General features: G+C 42.2%; 1 protein-coding gene across 7 annotated transcripts in view; it reads right to left on the bottom strand.

Moving 5' to 3' along the window:
* Positions 1–5,180: 5,180 nt before the first annotated feature.
* The window catches only part of atg13 (ATG13 autophagy related 13 homolog (S. cerevisiae)), a 90,119-nt gene continuing 82,135 nt past the window's right edge, over positions 5,181–13,164 (bottom strand). For all 7 annotated transcript variants that reach the window (XM_067993684.1, XM_067993688.1, XM_067993685.1 and 4 more), the window contains 4 exons: positions 12,461–12,538; positions 11,491–11,604; positions 8,076–8,204; positions 5,181–5,721 (listed from right to left, as the gene is read on the bottom strand). In XM_067993684.1, coding sequence (XP_067849785.1) covers positions 5,644–5,721; positions 8,076–8,204; positions 11,491–11,604; positions 12,461–12,538 — 399 coding nt within the window. In that variant the 3' untranslated portion in view covers positions 5,181–5,643. The remainder of the gene's footprint in view (positions 5,722–8,075; positions 8,205–11,490; positions 11,605–12,460; positions 12,539–13,164) is intronic.

Here is a 13,164-nt window from a genome sequence, read left to right as displayed (position 1 = left end):
ATTCAGGGTCTCTGCCTGTATAGATGCCGGTAAGCTAAATGTGTGAAGGTGGTGGGAATTAAACACAGCTGCTACCTGTCTTCTTACTGGTTGCAACTGAAGAGGTTCCCACAGAAGGTACAGTACCTCACATTTGCTCCCCCTTGTGGTAACAATGAGGAAAATAAAACTGCATCCATTTGGATGTAGCACGCGATTGCAGCATGTTAGACAGGTGCAAGTACTTTTCGCTGGCTCTTTTTTTTTTGTGAAGAATAGCAAGAGGAGCAATTAACGTGTGAAATAATTCCTGCTGAATTTACAGAAATTCCACAGGCTGGTAGCAGGACTGTTTTATCCCCACAGTGGTTTTCCTCCTTCCTGTTGATACAGTATGGATGGGGAGGTACAGTATCCAACTGGAGCTACAGTGTCTTTTGGTCAGAGCTTCTGTGGCTCTGAGTATATGTCACACAGAACTACTGATCCAAGCCAAATGCCTACTGAAATATTTTAAATCGTTCATTCTACGGATGAGAGAGCTGCTGGCAAGGCCGGTATTTATTACTCATCTCTGGTTGCCTTTGGGAAGGTGGCAGTGAGCTGCCTTCTTGAACCGCTGCCGTCTGTGGGGTGAAGGAGCTTCTACAGTGCTGTTAGGTAGGGAGTTCCAGGATTTCGACCCCGCGACTATGAAGGAACGACGATTCTAGAACGGTCCCAGCGGATTGGAAGGTAGCAAATGTAACCCAGCTATTCAAGAAAGGAGGGAAAGAGAAAACAGGGAACTACAGGCCAGTTAGCCTGACATCGGTCATTGGGAAAATGCTGGAATCCATTATTAAGGAAGTGGTAACAGGGAACTTAGAAAATCATAATATGATTAGGCAGAGTCAACATGGTTTTATGATAGGGAAATTGTGTTTGTCAAATTTATTAGAGTTTTTTGAAGATGTAACTAGCAGGGTAGATAAAGGGGAACCAGTTTATATAACATATTTGGATTTTCAAAAGGCATTCAATAAGGTGCCACATAAAAGGTTGTTACGCAAATTAAGAGCTCATGGGGTTGGAGGTAACATATCAACGTGGATAGAGGATTGGTTAATGGACCGAAAACAGAGAGTAGGGACTTTTTTTATTTGTTCATGGGATGTGGGCGTCGCTGGCAAGGCCAGCATTTATTGCCCATCCCTAATTGCCGTTGAGAAGGTGGTGGTGAGCTGCCTTCTTGAACCGCTGCAGCCCGTGTGGTGAAGGTTCTCCCACAGTGCTGTTAGGAAGGGAGTTCCAGGATTTTGACCCAGCAATGATGAAGGAACGGCAATATATTTCCAAGTCGGGATGGTGTGTGACTTGGAGGGGAACCTGCAGATGGTGGTGTTCCCATGTGCCTGCTGCCCTTGTCCTTCTAGGTGGTAGAGGTCGCGGGTTTGGAAGGTGCTGTCGAAGAAGCCTTGGCGAGTTGCTGCAGTGCATCCTGTGGATGGTACATACTGCAGCCATGGTGCGCCGGTGGTGAAGGAGTGAATGTTTAGGGTGGTGGATGGGGTGCCAATCAAGAGGGCTGCTTTGGCCTGGATGGTGTCGAGCTTCTTGAGTGTTGTTGGAGCTGCACTCATCCAGGCAAGTGGAGAGTATTCCATCACACTCCTGACTTGTGCTTTGTAGATGGTGGAAAGGCTTTGGGGAGTCAGGAAGTGAGTCACTGGCCGCAGAATACCTAGCCTCTGACCTGCTCTTGTAGTACAGTATTTATGTGGCTGGTCCAGTTAAGTTTCTGGTCAATGGTGACCCCCCAGATGTTGATGATATTCGGTGATGGTAATGCCGTTGAATGTCAGGGGGAGGTGGTTAGACTCTCTCTCTCATTGGAGATGGCCATTGCCTGGCACTTGTTTGGCACGAATGTTTCTTGCCACTTATTAGCCCAAGCCTGGATATTGTTCAGGTCTTGCTGCATGCGGGCATGGACTGCTTCATTATCTGCAGGGTTGCGAATGGAACTGAACACCGTGCAATCATCAGTGAACATCCCCATTTCTGACCTTATGATGGAGGGAAGGTCATTGATGAAACAGCTGAAGATGGTTGGGCCAAGGACACTGCCCCGGGGAACTCCTGCAGCAATGTCCTGCAATAAACGGGTCATTTTCAGGTTGGCAGGCTGTAACTGGAGGGGTGCCACAAGGATCAGTGCTTGGGCCTCAGCTATTTACAATCTATATTAATGACTTACATGAAGGGACCAAGTGTAATGTATCCAAGTTTGCTGACGATACAAAGTTTAGGTGGGAAAGTAAGCTGTGAGGAGGACACAAAGAGTTTGCAAGGGGATATAGACAGGTTAAGTGAGTGGGCAAGAAGGTGGCAGATGGAGTATAATGTGGGGAAATGTGAGGTTATTCACTTTGGTAGGAAGAACAGAAAAACAGAACATTTTTTTAATGGTGAGAAACTATTAAATGTTGGTGTTGAGAGAGACGGGTGTCCTCGTACAAGAAACACAAAAAGTTAGCATGCAGGTACAGCAAGCAAATAGGAAAGCAAATGGCATGTTGGCCTTTATTGCAAGGGCATTGGTGTACAAGAATAAGGAAGTCTTGCTACAATTGTGCAGGGCTTTGGTGAAGGTGCTTCTACAGTACTGTTAGGTAGGGAGTTCCAGGATTTCGACCCAGCGACTATGGAGTACTGTGTAGTTTTGGTCTCCTTATCTAAGGATATACTTGCCTTAGAGGTTGTGCAACGAAGATTCACTAGATTAATTCCTGGGAAGAGAGGATTGTCCTATAAAGAGAGGTTGAGTAGAATAGGCCTATAATGTATGGAGTTTAGAAGAATGAAAGGTCATCTCACTGAAACATATAAGATTATGAGTGGGCTTGACAGGGTAGATGCTGAGAGGTTGGTTCCCCTGACTGGAGAGTCGAGAATTAGGGAGCACAGTCACAGGATAAGGGGTCGGCCATTTAAGATTGAGATGAGGAGGAATTTCTTGACTCAGATGGGTTGTGAATCTTTGGAATTCTCTACCCCAGAGGGTTGTGGATGCTGGGTCATTGAGTATATTCAAGGCGGAGATAGATAGATTTTTGGACTCTAGGGGAATCAAGGGATATGGGGACCAGGCGGGAGGGTGGAGTTGAGGTCGAAGATCAGCCATGATCTGATTGAATGGCGGAGCAGGCTCGAGGGGCTGTATGGCCTACTCCTGCTCCTATTTCTTATGGTCTTAGATATATATTCAAATTGGGATGGTGTGTGACTTGGACGAGAACTTGGAGATGATGGTGTTCTGATGCACTTGCTGCGCTTGTCCTTCTAGGTGGAGGAGTTTGCGGCAATCAAAATGGAAAAATAAATTTGATTTTCTATTTGAAATGTCCCCCTCACGCTGATCATATTGATATATGTGAACAGTACTTCCACTTGTCACTAAAGTGCAATTTTGAAAAGTCTTTTCTTTTCAACGGGTTCATGAGGTTCTATATAATAAAGGCATTAAAGAGGCCTAACATGTCAGTTGAAATATTTTTAAAAGTTAAATTTGCACTTGTTGAGCCTATAGAAGACATGGGGTTATTAATAACTAATCCAGTGGAAAACCATAAATGCAGCCTGGAGTATAGAAAGACTCTCCAAGGACCGAGTGTTTGTTAAGAACAAAGTTGTCACTTCTACCACCAGTCGCTGATTTTAATATATGTAAATAAATAAGGAACACCGGACTTTACCCACTGCATTTCTCCCCTGCACATAAGCATTTTTAAATCTGTGTGCACTATTAGACTGTAATCATAGACAAAGGCTTTGATGCCATCTAGTGACACTATTGAGTATTACACAAGTTGCAGTAATTTTTCTGTTAATTTACCTTTGTCTATTAATAATAGCTTGCATTTATACAGCACGTTTAATGTAGGAAAAAGCCTCAAGGTGCTTCACAGGAGTGTAATCAGACATAAATAGACAATGAGCCAAGGAAGGAGAGATTAGAAGGGGTGACTAAAAGATTGTTCCAAGAACAGAAACAGGCCATTCGGCCCATCATGCCTGTGCTGGCTCTTTGAAAGAGCTATGTTATTAGTCTCACTCCCCCGCTGTTTTCCCGTAACCATGAAATGTTATTTTCTTTTCAAGTATATATCCACTTCCCTTTTGAAAGTTACTATTGAATCTGCTTCCACCACCCTTTTCAGGCAGTGCTTTCCAGCGGTGGGTTTTAAGGAGGGTCTTACCGGGAAGAGAGAGAGGTGGAGAGGTTTAGTGGTGAGATAGCTGAAGGCATGGCTGCCAATGGCAGGGTAAAAGGAGAGGGAATGCAACAGAGGCCAGAGTTGGAAGAACACAGAGTTCTCAGAGCTTTGTAGGGCTGGAGGAGGTTAAGAGATGATAAAGATAAAAATTAAAAAGTTCAAATGCTAGAAATCCAAAATCAGCAGTCCTGTCACCATGTGAAAAAAACACAGGTTAGCAGTTTGGGTTTTTAAGTTTCTGGCTTTTTAAGTTTCTAACTTTTGTTAGAACTGAAAACGAAAGGCAAGTAAGATCAATCGAAGCAAAGGGGGGAGGCTGCCTATTTGTTCTAATAGCGAGCCTATTTATTTGCAACATTTAGCTGCTGTTCTTCCCTCACCTCTGTTTTGGTCACTTCTATAAAGAGGCTCATCTGTCTACCTTTATAAGTGCTGACGTGCGCTCTCTACTGAGCCATAAAGGCGTTCCAATTATCCTCTACTGATGAACTGAACAAATAAATCCCTTCTGTCAATTTGCTCAACCCCTTTCCTCATTGAAGTCAGCCTTTTCAAATGACGTATATCTGACTCCTGATCCCGATTATTTCCAAATCCCAGATCAGATGATCATTCTGTGGCTGCGATCTTCCAAGGGTGCGACGACTTTGATTATCAGAGACACTTATAATTACCAAGTCAAGATGCACAATGCCATACGTGGCTTTATTGGCACAGAATCATGAGGCAGTCACCCATAATGTTTGGACTCTGAATCACTCGGGTATTCCCCAATTTATATTTCACTGTGTGAAGTACATCTTATCATGACGTTTTGACGACATGATAAGGTGCAAAATGAATGCTACTCTTTCATTTTGATTTTTGTTTTATAATCAGCACAGCGACAGGGAAAAGTTTGTTATGACATTTTCTAATCTAAACAGGAAGTACTGCTACACCTTTATCGCCAAAAAGACCAAGCTGGCACTAGCCCAGCTGATCCTTGTCTTTTATTTTTCTACAGTGAGACAATGAGCTACAAATTACAGGGTCGGAAACAAACATGCTGTACCTTAAATTAAAAACCATCCTTTGAATACAACCAGGCTTGCAAGAAACACACACAACTTCCCAGTTCGATATAAAGAAATACAGTGATTAAATCATTTTTGGCTTTACAAGATATTTACATGGGTGTGTACAGTAAGTTAAGGTTGACTCTCACTTTTCAATTACAGCAGCAAATCAGTGAGCACAACCATAAAATGTACTTACAGATTGCAGATAGAACATCTATAGAAATAAGGGGATTCTGTACCTCTAAAAATATATACATTTTATTTATAGCAGAAGAAAAACAACTTTCAACCTTGGTACTTGTTGCAGGAACAGTTCCTGAAGCAGGATCAGATATTGTCAATGGTTACTGCAGAGTGTCGACAAAGGCATCAAACTCTTCCATATTCTTCTCATAGATTGCTAGCTTCTCAGGCAAGGAATCCTGGTACAAAGGAACAAAATAAATGAAAAAGAAATGCTCTTCATTCTTTATTAAAGTTTAGCGAAATATTGGTGGCTTACATTCCTACATATACCAGTTTGTATTCAATTGGTAGAACTCTCGACTCTGAATCAGAAGGAGTGCGTTCAAGCCCCACTCCTCGATTCGAGCACATAATCTAGGCTGTCATTCAAGGGCAGCATTGAGGGAGTGCTGCAATGCTGGAATCACCATTCTTCAGATAAGATGTTAAACCAAGGCCTCATCTGCCTGTTCCTGTGATTCAGGTGGATGCTAAAGTTCTCATGGCTCTTTTGGTTGAAGAGCAGGGAGTTCTCCCGATGTGCTGGTCAACATTCCTCCTCAATCAACACTAATCCCACGTGCCTTCCCTGTTCCCATATCCCTTTATCCCCATTTCCTTTAACCACCTATCTAACCTATTCTTAAATGTTGACATGGTGTCTGTACTCCAACTATGGTCTTGCTGAGGTTTTATATAGATACACAATTACATCTTGACTTTATATTCCACACCTTTTTATAGCCTTATCCACTTGAGGGTCTGTATTTAATATATTGCAAATCTGAACTCCCAAATCCCTCTGCTCACCCACTTTTCCCCCCTTCAAAGTATAATTATTACTTTTACTCAAAATGTACCAACTCACACTTAATAACACTGACTCCCATCTGCCACTTTTTTGCCTATTCCACCATCTTATCAATATTCCCATGCCACTTTCTTTGGTCCTCAGAATTATTTTCTATGCCTCCTATTTCGGTATCATCTGCAACTTTGGGCACCATTCCCTCTGGTCATCTATCCAAATCAATGATGTACACAGTGAATAGGAGCAGTCCCAGATCAGAAACCTGTGGGACACCACTACCCACTTCCATCCATTCTGTCCTAAACTCCTATTTTCTGTTTCTTATCTTCTAACCAATATTTGATCCAACTTGCACAACACATCTACTGCAATTTCCCATCCACCATATATCACCTCCTTAAATCTGTTCATGACCAAAGGCTTTCCTGACAAAGTATTTAAAATGTTGCTCCTTGCATTAAAGGAGGAAATAATTCTTATATCACTGTAAATGCTGAAGTAATTCCCTCCTAGCTTCCTTCTGAAAAATGTACCTTAAAATAGTCACAATTTAAGAAGTCTATATATAGTCCTTTTTGTCCACCCATCTGATTCACTCTCTTTAATGCTCCTCTCCTGAAGGCGGTGATTCATACTTAGATGCAATTCCACAAGCACCAGCAGGCATCTGACATCACGTTCAAATGGCCACCCCTCACATGACAGCCCGGATACGAGTGTCAACAAAATATATGGTTAGTAATGGGAGGGGAAGAGGAAGAGCTCGTCAGTTGATTCTATCCTTATCAAATTAGCACACACGCAGCACGAGTGGCTTTTTCCTTTCAGAGTTCCTGTTAAAATGCATCTGCTTTCAGAAATGCCTCCCACCCCTCTCCAGCCCCGCAGCTTTGCTAAGTTTTTGCTATAGTCACTCTTCTACTGACTAAATGGAGTTGATCAGTCCAGACAGTCTATTACACTTAGTCCCAGATTGGGGCAACTCAGCACATCAGGTAGTGTGATCACCTGTTTCTTCTTGGGGTTAAGTTCTAGGCCTCCCAGTCACTCGAATCGAACCAGTCATAGTAAAGGCTCATATGTTCGACTTGTTAATTCAAAAAAGAGACTCATGATAACTTTATTTGTGTAAGCGGACTTGGGGGCGGGGGGGGGGGGGGAGAAACAGGCAGAGAGATCATGTGACCTGCGACATGCCTATCTCCTCCAAATTGGCACTGATCATGGTGAACTCCATCGCCTAAACAATTATGTTGCACTAGCCTAAGGCGACTGCGCAAAGGAGGAGGAAATAGAAAACAAAATTAGAATATTGAAAAGTTAAAGCAGCATTGCAACAGAGAATCTATTAATTCCACTACTAGTAATGTGAAATGCCAAATCTTTACAAAAAATAGTTAGATCTAAAAAATTGTATCATTAAAATGACTTCTTGATTCTTGGGCAGGTCAGCCATTTTGGCTCTGTGCTGTAGTCTAACAAGCTAAAGGGGAGTGGGAGAACTTGCTACCCCCTCCTCTTCAACAGGTGAGGGAATTACAGTGACAGATATGAGACAATGGGGGAGGTGAGCACTTGCATCTACAGCACATCAAACTACATACAGCAGAGTGAAAAAGACAGACCTGGCCAAACTCAGGAAGTGCTAATGATTTCCGCCCTATTATTAAGCTTTTTCACTATAGATTCAAATGATTTATATATTCATATTTTAATGAAAGTCCGTGAGTATTTTCTTACCAGATCCTCAGCCATTGACTGGGCACTGATGTCTATGGAGAGGCTGCTCAACTGAGGAGGGTTCTGGAATTCCCTATAAAAGGTGCCCAGATCCATAGGTAGAAAATCATCCTTGGAAAAGGCAGGCTTCTATATCACAGATATCAAGAGAAATTTGTTACATTCAGCTTGATCATTTTTTTTTTAAAAACAAGTTAAACATAAAAGGATCTGCACATAAACTGGCTTTTTAACTTGGTCTGCAAATGCAGCAACAGCAGACACAGGTTTTAAATGAGAAATTATTGGAAATACCCAGTAGGTCTGTAAGCTTTTGAAAGAGACAAATAAACATACAAAGTGTACGTTTTCATCACAGCAGTTCTGATAAAGGGTTCTGTGATGGAAACGCAGCTCAGTCATGCCTCAAAACAGGTCAAGTACCTCAAGTATCTAAATAACTATGTGAAGTAGCATCCCACTGGCTTTAATTGCTGGTGAGAGTCCCGCATGCGGGAGCTGCGCGTGCACCCGAATGCGTCACTGGGGAACCCAGAAGTCAGCGGGTTGGAGCCTGGCTCTGAATCCGCTCCAGGATTCCGCCATTTTAGGAGCCCCCCCCCCTTCCCAACGCACCCGATCGGCCATCCAAAAATTGGCCCCATAGAGTACAAAAGCAAGGAAGTTACGCTAAACCTTTATAAAACACTGGTTAGGCCTGAGCTGGAATACTGTGTTCAATTTTGGGCACCACACTTTAGGAAGGATGTTAAGGCCTTAGAGAGGGTGCAGAGGAGATTTACTAGAATGGTGCCAGGGATGAAGGGTTTCAGTTATGTGGAGAGACTGGAGATTCTGGGGTTGTTCTCCTTAGAACAGAGAAAGTTAAGGGGAGATTTGATAGAGGTGTTCAAAATCATGAAGGGTTTTGACAGAGTAAATAAGGAGAAACTGTTTCCAGTGGCAAAAGGGTCAGTAACCAGAGGACACAGATTTTAGGTGATTGGCAAAAGAGCCAGAGGCGACATGAGGAAACATTTTTTTATGCAGCGAGTTGTAATTATCTGGAATGCACTGCCTGAAAGGGTGGTGGAAGCAGATTCAATAGTGACTTTCAAAAGGGAACTGGATAAATAGTTGAAGAGAAAAAATTTACAGGGCTATGGGGAAAGAGCAGGGAAATGGGACTAATTGGATACCTCTTTCAAAGAGCCGGCCCAGGCACGATGGGCCTTCTCCTGTGCTGTACCTACTATGATACTATGAATTCCTTGCCCTCTGGAACTCTTCCTAAATCCTTCTATTTTGCCCCCTCACAGTATGCTTTGAAAAGCTTTCTAAAATCCCTTCTTTGACTGCTTTTGCCATCCCAATTTTCTACACCCATTTATTTTTCACTTTGTAAAGTACACTGATGTTTTTCTTTTATGTGAGGAATATTATAGTTATAATCTGTGGAAGGCAGGGAACTGAGGTTGAACAATTATGATGAAGTATTGCTCGATCCTGATACCTTTGGGAATTCAGGGAGCATTTATGCAGAGGATTAGCGAGGGATATAATCCATAACAGGATAGCTTTACAAGGTTTGCAGAAAGAACGGGTTTGATATGTTGAACAGCCTTTTCTTGTTCCACGTTTTCTAATGTTCTTAATGATCTGATCAGATTGCTCAAGGATTCAGGACCATCTCAGGAGCATTATATTACCAGAGATATCAAAAATCTTATAACCAGTATAGCCCAAGTAGATACTTCCAATACACTGTATCATGGAGTGCTGGTACTTTAGCTCGCAATTCCCGTTACGGCAAGTTCCAATCTTAGTCATGCAACCAGAGAAAGACACTGATTGATGAACCGACATCTTAAGTGTTAAAAACGTACTCAACAGTTCATAGAACAGAGGGACATAATATGCCATCACAAAAGCGAGACTCTCTGATCAACTTTTGTATGCACAGTAACGATCCAATACCCACAGGGCCATTAGTTAATACCTTTCCGCTTTTCCCCATCTCTTTTAATTCACTCTCCCAATTACCTCTTTACCTCAACCCATTGGGCCAGAAATCGCGCAGCGCGGTAAGGCAACGCTCACCGCAGCTCCTGTGAATTTAATTAATGAAAATACTTTATGCGGGCTCTGTGGAGTCCAATTGCTTGAATTTGAACTTTAAACAAAATGTGCGCTATCAACCCAACCTCTGAGCAGCGTGAGTTGCCGTGCGGCTGGAAACGTCCGAGGAGAAGACACGCCCACAGATTCAGGCTGCACTGCTCAAGCAGGCAAGCAGACTTCCATCATTTAAAGTTGGTATTCTGTATGTCATTCTAAATAAAAATTTTAAATTTTTTCTTCAAGAAAGCCAAAGAAATAATTGAATTAAATTAAGGAGACAGAGGGGAAAAATAAAAAAGTTTAAATTTAATTAAAATGTTTTTTAAATGACCAAAAACTATTAAAATAAGGAGTAATATGAGACTCCAATTTTTAATTGTTTGGCAGTCATTAAGACTAGCCACACTTTTAAAACTTAGTTTAGACCTGGCATTTTTAAGCGTACCTGTTTAGTGGCGTAATTAGTTTCTGTCCAGCTGGACAGATAAGAAAGTTTGCGCTTTTCCAATGATTTTTCTGATTGCAGCAGGCGATGTCCCTTTAATTTGAAGCTGCCATACTGCCGGCAAACTATTAGGAGCAAGTTCACGATTTCTGCGTTTTACTGTGCATGTGCAAACACGCAGTTCACCACTAAAAACTGAGAGCGCTGTTGAGCTCCACTGTTATTTCGGGAGCGATTTCTGGCCAATTGATTCCTTGCTACGATATGGCTCCATGGATACTGACTGGGTGCTCTCCAGTATCATATCCAAGTGGCGATCATTCATGTGTCACCTATTCAACCAGCTGAACCTAATCTGGTTTTCACTTGACTATCATGGTTGCACACTTCGAGGAGGGGTGCTGGATAGTGAACAGGTGAAGGAACCAGAGCTCATTTTCCCCTCCCCAACACAGAGGCAGATTGAAGTGTCTCTACCACAACATCGCTTGAAATCTGCTAACTTAGCGCAGACCAGGGAATCAAACCTAGGATCTTCCTGGCCTGTATGGTTTGGCTACTCACTGGATAAACCATTGGAGGAACAGTCAATCCCTTTTCTGTCAGTTTACTGCCTTCTCCACAGATGACGTGGAACCAGCGAGAAAAAATATAGAATCACAAACATTAAAATAAAAAAACATTTTTTTTTATCAGCGCAGGCACAATGGGCCAAAGGGCCTCCTTCTGTGCTGTATGATTCTATGATCTCTGAGGGTTCAAAATCTAACAAAAAGTTTATATCATTTTACAATTTAGGACAATGTTACTTGTTACATCAAATAAATTATTGCTGACCTTTCCCCAAAATACCGTAAGCAAATGACTTACAAGTTCCACCATAACAAATTCATCCTGTGTGAGTCCACTGCTCCCACTGGACTGGTCTGAGTGAAGACTAGCATGCAGGGGCGATTCTGGGGTGGGGGAATCAGGTGGATTGACCTGTGTTAATAAAATAGAAAGATGTCATCAACTCAGATATGATAGGCTGCTAACCTGTAACACTTAGGAAAAGTGATTAACAAACAGAACGAACCTGGCTGGCAGCCAGATGGTGCACTAAGATACTGCATCAAGTGACAATACTGGTTATAAGTTGGCACGTGGAGAATTCTAGATTTCAGTCCAGGTCTTCAGGAGGTAGTGCACAGCACAGGAAGGAGAAACCACAGGCTGCTCTCACACATTCCAAAATAGCTGGGGAGACAGCACAATTGGCAGAGGCCTGGGAGCAGATTGCCTGCACACCCTTACAGTACAGTAACAAAATAGTATACTTGGATGCATTTTTTGCGATTAAATGTAAGTTTAAAATTGTGGGTAGCAAAACATGCTGGTAAGACAAGACTCTGTAGCATTACTAGCTCGAGACAGCTGGAGAGGAAGCAACGCTTGTTTTCTTGAACTTGAGGTGTTTGTACATATTTCAGAATATAAAAAAGAATTGGAGAGAGTCAGAAAGGATTAAATCATAATTTAGATAGGTTGATACATTTGTTTGTAAGATACAGATGTCCTAGTGGTATGCTGGTCTCCACTTTGATAGTGATCAAGAATGTATGGTTGCTTAGAGGCCTGTGAGGTAATCACATTCCCAAGAGCTTGTTGGGCTGAACTGAAGCCTTTGCTCACTGGTTTGGCCAGACAATACCAACCACGAGTGAACTGGTTTCATCTTCCAGGTAGTATTTTTCACTGCATAAAAAAAACTAGTGCACACCAAAGAAGCGCCTAATGCAGCTTTAAATTCCTTCTAGTTTCCGAAGATTGGCCCATTAACTTTCCCAGGCAGACTCACCATGACATCCGTGTCCTCAGGTTCAACATTTTTTGGTGCAAATATAGCGAATGGTAAATCCATACTGGCAACAGTAACCTGGGTTAAATAGAATACATAATGGGGTTTGTTCCAAGAACAGGTGAGGTCATTTAATAGCAGTAAATAACAAAAATAGCCAGTTTTTAAAATGAGCTACTATAGATGACATTTTTTTCAATTTCAAATATGTCAACTGGCCTGCACGACTGTGAGGTAAGTTACTCAACAAAAGTCTGCGCCAACATGATGAAGTAGCAATTTTGCACTAAGATACAATTCCTCTAAATGCTATTACCCTATACCCACTACATCCTTCAGTGCAAACACTACTGAGATCAGTCAATCTGAACAGGTAAGCAGCTTCTTTAATGACGTTCCAAAATCAAAACAAATCTATAGGGAATGAAAGCTGCTATCAGGGCAGCCAAAAGGACATTGGAGCTGGGTTGTAATACCAGGGTCTTTTTTTTTTTGCTTTGTTAAGAGTCAGAGGGCCATTATGTCTGCATAGGGTCATTAAAAGATTCCTCAAGGCAGATCCAGGATATGGCAGAGATTTTCAACGGCGACTTTATATCGGATTTCACTACAAAGCCGATGCTGAGTTCCCCATAATGCATCCTAGGGTTGATTCTGAAGTTGAAAGCGTCAAAGTGGACTGATATCGGGTGTTCCTAATGACG

This window comes from Heptranchias perlo, chromosome 12 (assembly GCF_035084215.1).
Source record: "Heptranchias perlo isolate sHepPer1 chromosome 12, sHepPer1.hap1, whole genome shotgun sequence".
Taxonomy (NCBI): Eukaryota; Metazoa; Chordata; class Chondrichthyes; order Hexanchiformes; family Hexanchidae; genus Heptranchias; species Heptranchias perlo.
Note: the sequence above shows the minus strand (reverse complement) of the source record. Positions and strands in the feature narration are given on the sequence as shown.